The sequence below is a fragment of the Triticum dicoccoides genome, chromosome 2B, assembly GCF_002162155.2.
Source record: "Triticum dicoccoides isolate Atlit2015 ecotype Zavitan chromosome 2B, WEW_v2.0, whole genome shotgun sequence".
Classification (NCBI taxonomy): domain Eukaryota; kingdom Viridiplantae; phylum Streptophyta; class Magnoliopsida; order Poales; family Poaceae; genus Triticum; species Triticum dicoccoides.
Window position 1 is genome coordinate 241,415,390 of NC_041383.1, and position 10,930 is coordinate 241,426,319.

General features: G+C 44.0%; 1 protein-coding gene across 1 annotated transcript; it reads right to left on the reverse strand.

The window, feature by feature from the left end:
• Positions 1-6,458: 6,458 nt before the first annotated feature.
• Positions 6,459-7,614, reverse strand: LOC119367619 (1-aminocyclopropane-1-carboxylate oxidase homolog 1-like). The gene has a single exon (XM_037633092.1). The coding sequence runs from the start codon at positions 7,612-7,614 to the stop codon at positions 6,538-6,540; it is 1,077 nt and encodes a 358-aa protein (XP_037488989.1). The 3' UTR covers positions 6,459-6,537.
• Between the last annotated feature and the right edge of the window lie 3,316 nt (positions 7,615-10,930).

Here is a 10,930-nt window from a genome sequence, read left to right on the forward strand (position 1 = left end):
AAAATCAATGGGCTCCGTTATTGGTGCAAAGGTCCTCCCAGGTATCCAGACTTTAATCTTCCAGTGCTCCTCTTCCGGTACAGATGTAGAGAAAGTCCCCATGAAGCTTGTTAATCCGATGTTCAGATACTTAGTGACTTCCTTCAAGTGCTTTCCAAAAGGGGTGTTGTCATCCGGCAGAGTGAACTTGTTCCTAGGATCCGCCATCTATAGAGTAGAAAGAGAGGAGAATTAGAAATGAGTAGAGAAGAGAAATCTTGTGCCTCATTCTAGTGGTTACGTCCTACAGTCAACGTGTGCTCTGATACCATCTTATAGCGACCAGACATCAAACGGTCAAGTCTCTGTGCATCAGTGTCATCCCTAGATCGGTAATGCTGACATGCACAGTACTCGACGAATTATAACAGAGTTTCAATCACACACTTATTACATTGAGTCTTCATAAAGAGTATGATTACATAAATAAATCATGGCCGAGGACCATCTAAACTAGATAACTGTGGAAGCTTCGAAGGTAAATGAGTCCATCAACTCCAACAGCATAGCTGAGAGCAAAAGAACGACCTATCGCACCTTATTCGTTGTCTGAGTAATCTGCAACATAAGATGTTGTAGCCCGAAATGGGTCTGCACATGGAATATGCTGGCGTAGTTACATTGTAAAGCAATGATAATGCAAGAACTACATCTACATGCAATATTTGGCTGGTGGAGGCTGTAAGTTTCATGATTTTGCATAAAGCTAATTTTTCCCTACAACAATGGAATAAATTTATTTAACTACTCCCATGTTGCCCATTATTTGAGAAAGTAACCCCAACTCAAATCCCAATTAAAAGTACCATCATTAACCCAACATCATAATTAATTAGAGTAACGTGATGAGATCACATGAATAGATTCAAGTACCAGATACTCAAGTAGCCCATAACTGGGGACACGGCTAACCATGATTAGTTTGTACACTCTGCAGAGGTTTGCGCACTTTTCCCCACAAGACTCGACCACATCCATGATCGGATGATCGAGACATAGCCTTTCTGAAGCATTAACTCTCTACTCCGGGTAGACAGTACCACCTACAACCCTCTAAATCTGCTAGTCTACCTCTTCAAGAGCTCACGCAACTTACTCAACTATGCCAGAGCCCATAATGGCTTGTGGCTGCACACGGAAGTTTCTAGCATGAATAACCTTATGATCCCTTTGAGCCCGGGTGGCATTCCATAGGATAATCTCACGGGTACTCTGGGATTTCCAAAACAGACAACACTGGGAACTCCAGGTGCCTCAACCAATCCACCCAGATGTGTATTAAAGTTGCCACCTTAATGTTATCCAATTAAAATAACTCTCAAATTTCCATGTGTGAATCACGATCCAATCCCTGTCTACGAGCATGGCTAAGCAATAATAAGCATAACGTATATTCCCGGGGTGATCAAAAGGTATTAGGTTCCTACCTCAAGCACGATAACGAAAACCACATGTTCCCAATCCTACCAATGCAAATATTTGTGGGGCAGAACTAATGCATAGTAAAAACTGGGTATAAAAGAGTGTGATCAAAGTGTAACTTGCCTTGCTGACGATCTGCAAAGTCTAGAGATTCGTAGTAACAAGCTTCGCACTCTGGGTAATCTAGCGTAGACAAATAATAGCATTCATAAGCAATCACTCAAACGAAACACGAGAAAACTCAAGAAAAGATCCAAATTGAACACGAAACAAGCAACAGCTTAAACTAACAAGAGTCAAAACCTAATAGTATTATTAACATGTGAATTAGATCTTAACAGTAGGTATATGTGATTATCTATGATTAGCAAAAAGATCAACTCAAACGGAGCAACAAAACTCAAAATACGAACAAAACAAAATTGTTTACTAATCTGGACTAAAGTCAAATTTTACAGTACCAAAATCATGTTCCAGTTTTTTAGTTGGAAAGAGGGCTTTGAGACGAAGATCTTGGCGTTGGTTTCATCTAATTTGGATAAACAAGTAAAAAGTTATACTAGTCTAGAGATCAGGGGCTGAATCATGATAAAAATAATTGTGGATAAGTCCCTGGCCAAAAATAAAATAAAATAAAATAACGTTCGCTGTCTGAACCTAACCGGCAAAACCCGAACTAAAGAAATAAACCATAAAACTAAAAAAATGGGGTTTAACCGAGAAAACTGATCGGTCAAACGGGGTCAACAGCGGTGGCGACAGCGGTGGACGGTGCGGTGGTGCGGTGGACGGCGCGGCAACAACGTGGGGCGGGTCGGCGGCACGAAGAGCGGCGGCGGTGGTGGAGAGGCGTGGCGGAGGCAGGAAGCGGCGGCAGCTCGGTTGCTGCTGCTGCGGCGAGGCAGGGCAAAAGCGGCAGGGCAGCGGCGGCTTATAAAGAGGAGGGGGCAAGGCGGTGGCGGCGGTGGCCGGCTCGAACACGAGTCCAGCAGCGGCACGGCGCGGCGCCCACACGGGGAAGGCGGCGGCGGCCCGCTCGGCTGGGCCGCTGGCCCAGTCGGGCGACGAAGGGATTTTTTTTAATTATTACGCCCAAAAAGAAAGTATCCTAATAAATTATAAAAGAAATTCTAAAAATGCCAAAATCTATTTTCACCATCTAAATAAAATATTTAGAACAATGTGAACATTTTTCTAGCCTCAAAAAGCAATTTTCAAAAATTTATATTTTCTAATTCAAGTAAAATAGCAAATAAAATACCAGAAAAATCATAATTTGATTTTAAAATTCTTTTTCCAATATTTCTCTTAATTCGAAGAAGTCATATTATCTTCTCTCATTTATTATTAATATTGGAAATAATTGGTGAGAAAAATAATAAAACCAAATTGATCCTTTTTCTTCAAATTCGAAATAAATTCAAATATGAATTTTGTGAAACCTCCAACTCTCTCCGTGGGTCCTTGAGTTGCTTAGCATTTCTAGTATCTCAACCAAAATGCAAAAGTAAATATGATATGCACATGATGATCTATGTATAACATCCAAATTAAAAATTGGGATGTTACAGCTTCGCCTAAGCACTACGAAGATATGACCGTGGGAGTAAACGGTGGAGGGGGGCGCCGCACATAGCTAACAATTGTCTTTGGTGTGCTATGGGCGCCCCACATATATATAGGTGGAGGGAGAGGGGAGGCAGCCAGGAGGCACCCAAGTAGGCCAAATCCTACTTCGGGTCTCCCCATAGCCGGCGCCCCCCTGCCTTATTTGCCAGAGGGGGAGGAAAGAGGAGGTTGGAGGGAAGGATGGGGAGGTCGACCCCCCCCCTTTCCTTCTCCCTTCCCCACTTTCCTTATCCTCTGGTTCGGCCCATATGGGGGGCGCACCAGCCCCTGGTGGCTGGTGCGTTTCCCCTCTTGGCCATTAGGCCCATATCTTTTGCCGGGGGTTCCCCGAACCCCTTCCCGTCGCCCGATATGTACCTGGTACCCTCCGGAACACTTCCAGTGTCTGAATACTATCGTCCTATATATCAATCTTTACCTCTCGACCATTTAGAGACTCCTCGTCATGTCCATGATCTCATCCGGGACTCCAAACAACATTCTATCACCAAATCACATAACTCATATAATATTATATCGTCGACCCTATGGGTTCGAGAACTATGTAGACATGACCGAGACACCTCTCCGGTCAATAACCAATAGCGGAAACTGGATACTCATATTGGCTCCCACATATCGATGAAGATCTTTATCGGTCGAACCGTTATGACAACATACATTATTCCCTTTGTCATCTGTATGTTATTTGCCCGAGATTCGATCGTCGGTATCTTCATACCTAGTTCAATCTCATTACCGACAAGTCTCTTTACTCGTTCCGTAATACATCATCCTGCAACTAACTCATTATTCACTTTGCTTGCAAGGCTTCTTATGATGTGTATTACCGAGAGGGCCCAGAGATACATCTCTGATACTCGGAGTGAAAAATCCTAATCTCGATCTATGCTAACTCGACAAATACCTTCAGAGATACCCGTAGAGCATCTTTATAATCATCCAGTTACGTTGTGACGTTTGATAGCACAAAAGGCATTCCTTCGGTATCCAAGAGTTGCATAATCTCATAGTTGAAGGAATATGTATTTGACATGAAGAAAGCAATAGCAATAAAACTGAATGATCAATATGCTAACCTAACGGATGGGTCTTGTCCATCACATCATTCTCTTAATGGTGTGATCCCGTTATCAAATGACAACTCATGTCCATGGTTAGGAAACCTTAACCATCTTTGATCAACGAGCTAGTCAAGTAGAGGCTCACTAGGGACATAGTGTTTGTCTATGTATTCACACATGTATTTAGGTTTCCGATCAATACAATTCTATCATGAATAATAAACATTTATCATGAATAAGGAAATATAAAATAACAACTTTATTATTGCCTCTAGGGCATATTCCTTTAGTGTAGTGGGTTCGATTAGGGATAGAAATATAAATTTCCCAATATAAGTCCATGAAAAGCAGCTACGTTCTCTAGAACATAATTAGCAGACAAAAATAGTAGCAGTGCACCTTTCCACCAAAATTTTCACTAGCTAATGCATGCGACCGAATTCAACAAGTGTTTCCCACCACCGGTAGCTGCAGCATGTGGCCAAATACCTATCTCAAATCTACAATAAAACCTAACACAGAATATCTGCAAAAGAGGCCAAGCCTTTCTTCCTAGTCGCCCACCGTAAACCCAGCGGTGGTGCCCACCTTCAATGCCACCAAACCAGTCCCCGAGTAGCGTCAAGAAGAAAAAATTGAATCCATCATGAGGGAGTTTATTAAATCATGAGTAGGCAAAGAAACCAAGCCTGAACCTCAAAGAGCCGGAGAAGCGAAGGTTGAGGCGACAGGCAAACTTGCGAAAGCATGAGCTACAACAAACACAAGAGGAGGGTAAAAAAGTCATGCATGGTCAAGAGTGAAAACAATACGAACCTCAGCTGTGGTGACAAAATGAATGGCAGCTGGCCACCACCAACGACAAAGAGAGCACACACGATGAGTTAGCTCAAAGAAATCCTGGCAGCAATGCGGAGAAAGTGGTATTGGGAGACTGGGGGCGAGGGAGAGGGACTATTTGAATGCCAGCCCCATTTACCAAAACAACCTCACACACTAAAACCGGGCCCACGCCAAATTGCACCCATCGGCTAGCACACACACAGATCGACTGGCCACACGAGCATAATAGGGCACTCATACGGGGCGTGAAGAGAAAACTCTTCATGTACTCTAGCTAAAGTTGCGAACTGTAGCTATAGTGCCTACTTTAGTAACACGACTAGCCCGGGCCATATGGATTTCCTGGCTATGGCAGTACATATGGATGCACATAGCGTCCGGGTAGTCTAACCTAAAGCCAATGCACGCTCCCCATCTAGATCAAGTGCCTGACATCCCAAACATCCATGAAACTTGGGTAGGTTAAACAAACAAGTGGGTAAAAAGCAAGCCCGGACAAGCTCCCCTAACTCATGTGGGGCCACCTCCCCCCTCCCCTCGCGGCCAGAGATGAAGATGTTGAGATTGCAAAAGAGAACTCACCGTCTAACCCAAATGGGTGCAACACATGACCCATCGCGTGACCTGACGCATGTGATTATCACACTGGCCCCATCTGTCGCGACGACGCCAACCCAACTCACAACAAAGCCACCAATAGGTAGGTCCCAGCTCATGTAGGCGTGACTTACGCCGCGCTTGGCATGGCTTATGCCCCTCTTGGCAGGACCGGACCAGCCTGGTGCTAGCCGAAGATGCTAACTGGTGGGTCCGACCTTCCTTCCTGCATGGGGAGACAATGTGAAAAAGGCTCTTGAGGGTGCGCCCGAAGCCTTCCAATGACGGCGGCCTCTAGTACACCATTGGGCCACCCATCATGGACCGCTGAGGCGGGTCCCTCGGGTGACACTGCCCAGGTAGATCAGACATCATGAAGAGCACGGGAGAGGCCCCTACTACAGACCACCTGGGAATGGATGACACAGAGGGCGCTCTCACACGAGAAGGCCCTGGTAAGCAGGTACTCCAGCATCCTTTATAGGATTAATTATTGGGAGCGCTATCTAGAGCCTCAAGTTGCTCGGTCATTTCATTGACATGTGCTAGTTTGGCCGCTCCCCCAATGTGCTCAGCACGTCGGGTACATGTTGAGTACCATTTGAAACATTTTTGATCGAGGTAGGAATTTATTGCAAGTCTAGTATTTGTTGTTCCATGAGCATGTTTAAATGTTGCACTGTTTGGTGATTTTGATGGGCCCAAAGAGAAAAAATGTTACACATATATAATTTTCATGGGTGGTTCCATCTTGCATGAATCAAGAAACATATATCTCACATTTAAATAAGACTGAATAGCCAGCGATGACCAACTGGATGAAATTATCATCTGACAAAGGAAACATACACACTCGATGGCATATCCAAAATTGGATCGATCACAAACAGAAAAAACTATGATTCAATTTATTTCTAGCGATCGAATGATAATTATATATTTATTAGAGCCTTAAGTAGTCTAGCGCAGTTTGGGGTGATAAGGCCGACTTGAGCATGGTCCTGGATGAGCCAAATAGCTCCTCTGCCTTGACGGTCCTATACCGTGGTGGACCACTCCCGTCGACGACCACTGGCCCGCACAATGTCGCCATATTTGCCCTGAAGAAGCACACCACTGACACTCTGGGACCTGCACTGTTGGACACCACACGGTGCACAACACTCTTGAACCTGTCGTTGGACACCAATTGTAGGAAGTCACCCACATTCACTGCCAGTGCCCCTGCCATAGCCGGCACCTTCACCCACACCTGTTGCTGCTTGTTGTCATGGACGAGCAATTGTAGTCCATCGACAGTACCGTCCTGGAGCACCACAGTGAGGAAGCTGGCGTCGGAGTGCCTAACAGCACCCAACGTGAGGTGCGGCTCCGGGCACGCTGGGTAGTAGTGGCAGCCCAGGAGTAGCGCATCTAAGCAACCTGTTTCCTCCTCCATATAGTCATGCTGCAACCCTAGAGCCTCAGACATTAGCCCAAAGAGGACATGGCCCAATTGTCGCATGAGCCTCGTGTACTCTGGCATAGCCCCCCTACACATCGGTGGGAGGACCTCCTCCACCAGCTGGTCTGCATCATCGATGTACAAGGTGTCACGCCACTTGGCCGCAGGGGATCGGAATAGGTCTGCATTGCCACTATACCTAACGCGCCTCCCCTCGCTCCGTGTGTAGTAGGGCTCCTTTTCCTTCACTGGCCCCTCGTGGAAGCCCTTTACCGCTGCTAGCGTGTCCGACATGGTCGCCTCTGGCACGCCATGATTAACCACTAGGAAGAAGCCCAACGTTTCCACAGCCGCCTTCACTGCGATGACTACCTCTGGTCGGTGGCCCAAGAGATCAATAACCGGGATGGAAATATCAGTGGACAGAGGTGCCAATGGGGCGAAGGCCTCTGGAGGGTGGTGGAAGATGGTCGGAATGGAGGTGATACCAGAATCGATGATGCCTTTTACACCGGCCTTGGTGTCGTCGAACTTCTTGAGGGCACGGAGGTGATCATGGTCAGAGTTGGGGGCCATTGGCAGATTATTGGAGGCTACCGCTTAGTAACACTTTGCGTCTATGAATAGTTTAGTTTAGTATAGTATATATAGATGGTTCTAACCAATCTTAGAGTATTAATTGAGTATCTGCATCCCTCTATACAACATATGAGAGTATAAATTGAGTATCCCTCCATACGTCCTCGAGTATTGCAATATATTTTATATACATATACGCTTCTAGCCAATCGTGGGTATTAATTGAGTATCCCGTCTGTATGTCCATGACTAGCCCGATAGTTTATATATAGATGATGCTAGCCAATCTTAGAGTTTTAATTGGGTATCCCGCTATACATCCACGAGTAGTGCAAAGTTTATATATAGATGCTTCTAGCCAATCTTGAGTATTAATTGAGTATCCACGTCTTGCTATTTGCGACCCTAGAGTATTAATTGATTATTTCTGCTATATGTCTATGAATAGTATAGTATAGTGTATATGGATGCCTTTAAGACTATTCGTATTGGGGAGTAACTTAGACTAGTAACATGCATATGTTACTAGTCTATGTTACAACCTCTATAGTGGGGAGTAACATATGTGCGGTGTCAGGCAACACTTCATTTATTACGTTGTAGACTCATTTTGTTTATATAGTAACTAGCTATGTTACTACCTCTCTCTCAGTTTACAGGGCGTGCACGTACCCCTAGGTCGTCAATTTGACTAACCTAATACAAGTCATATATTACAAAACATATACTAACATAAACTTCGGAGTTTCTACTTTCAAAAGGTATAATTTTTGTATTATATAGTTTATATTAGGATGATAAAATTGCCAACCTAGGTATGCGCGCAGGACTTGTAAACTGAAACAGAGGTAGTACTCAATTTGTCTCTCTCCTCATTAATTAGCTTCCACAACATCTTTTTTGCTTAGGGCGTCACCTATATTACTCCCACTATGGGTAGTCTAACCAATCTTGGAGTTTTAATCTAGTATCTACGTCCTGCTGTCCATTGATATGAGAGTCTTAATTGAGTATCCTGGAATATCTTATCTTTAATCAATTTAAGGAAAATAAAATAAATTAGGATGTGGTGGGGATACGATTTGAGTAATTATTAACCTACTCCTGCCGAATACAAAAAAAAGTAAATGCCATTGTTGGATGGATGTTGCAATTGTTCTCTATTGACTGCTCGTACATCATAGGGTTCTTGCCTTTATTAATTTTTACTATATAAACTGATGCGCTCATGGCCCCAAAAAATGCAACAACAAAGTGAGGCAAACTATATGAGGACTTGGACTCAGTTTAGCAGAGTCCATGGAGGACTCTGACTCAACCATATGGAGTCGGACTCGGTCATAGGGAAGGTATGCTCGGCCATGCCAGAGCCGTTCTTGACCATGTCAAAGTTGGAATCGATCATACACACTACAAAAAAAACCACTTCCACGCGGGTACGTGTTTTTCATAGTAGGTCACGTTTTCTGTCATCCATGTACATTCATGACAGTTTTATAGAAGAATCAATATAGCCGTATCTGTGATGTCGTAGAAGTATTCCATGACAATACTTTAATTATCATCATGGAAGTGTCCACTTCCATTATGATAAATGTCGCATCATGGAAGGGTTTCTGTCAAGGTAACTGACACATGGCATCCACCGTAACGGGTCATCGTTATGCTGTTTGATCCATTTTTGGATCCGATAACCCATTAACAGCCATGATCGATGACGATTTTCCACATGAAAAATTCTCATTGGCCAAAGGAACCACATGTCAGCTCGGTGTTGCGCTAGATGTCATCCATTCAATGGATGAGAGGTTCCTATGATACGTTGACATGTGGCATAGCCCAACAGTGGCCCATTTAGGTTAAAAAGTCCAATCTTTTTTGACTTGGTCAAAAGTTAGTGGGTCGGCCCACGGAAAGCCTGTTAACGGCATGTTCACATATAGCCAATTTACGGCCCGGGAACTCACATCCCGTTATTGGCTTTCTGAATTTGGCCTAGTAACATCATGTGGGCTATCCAATATGATTCCAGTCTATTTTCACTTTCGGCCCATGTATGACCCATGATGTCATTCGGCCCATATGAGGCCTTTTGTATCTCTGGGCCCTGTAACGGCCTGTGGTGATTCTGGCCCATGAAGAACCATAAATTGCTTTGGACCCATTAGTGACCCATGAGTGAGGTGGGTCATTTCCATCCAGTGTTAGCTTTCAGCCTTCTAAGGGCCCATAAATTCTTGGGCTCATTTCCGGCCCTCAATTACTTACAGTCTGTTACGGGCATGTTTTGCTAATGGGCCTAATTCAGCCTGTGGGTACAATCGGCCCGTTTGTGGCCCATTGACACATTGGGCCATTTTCATCCTGTCATGTATTCCGGCCCGTTAATGATCCATTATGCCTATCCATAGAATTAAGCCTATGTTGTCTTCCGTCCTGTTAAGGGCCCGCTATAGTCTCGGTGTATAAACAGATGATTTTGATTTTGGACAGTTTATGACTCATATTGCGATCTAGTTTCGCCACGGCCAATGTGCGGCCAATTGATCCTATGACCCGTAGGAGGCCCGTGGGAACTACGGTAGGTAGCAGGCACATGGTTACCATGGTCCGTATGAGGCCCATGGTTATTGCGGTCACTAGCAAATTGAGGAAAAAGAACTACGTGACTACAAGCAAACAAATAAACAAAAATACAAGGAAATATTTTTTTTGAAAGATCCAACAAATTCCTGGCTTGATTCAGATTTCGCAGGAAGCAACAGAAACATAACATGGTCAAGATCCAAAGATCAAAGAAAAAGAAAGAAGAAAACAACAACCCTAGTGGTTGTAAAACAACACTACACTCCACAAAGCGCCATCCACCCAGTACAAGGTAGCGCTGAAGGAAATATGCCCTAGGGGCAATAATAAAGTTATTATTTATTTCCTCATATCATGATAAATGTTTATTATTCATGCTAGAAATGTATTAACCAGAAACATAATACATGTGTGAATACATAGACAAACATAGTGTCACTAGTATGCCTCTACTTGACTAGCTCGTTGATCAAAGATGGTTGAGTTTCCTAGCCATAGACATGAGTTGTCATTTGATTAACGGGATCACATAATTACGATAATGATGTGATTGACTTGACCCATTCCGTTAACTTAGCATTTGATCGTTTAGTATGTTGCTATTGCTTTCTTCATGACTTATACATGTTCCTGTGACTATGAGATTATGCAACTCCCGTTTACCGGAGGAACAGTTTGTGTGCTACCAAACGTCACAACATAACTGGGTGATTAAAGGAGCTCTACA

Bases quoted from the DNA above. Each gene is read 5' to 3' on its own strand.
- LOC119367619 (XM_037633092.1), bottom strand. From the start codon at position 7,614: ATGGCCCCCAACTCTGACCATGATCACCTCCGTGCCCTCAAGAAGTTC.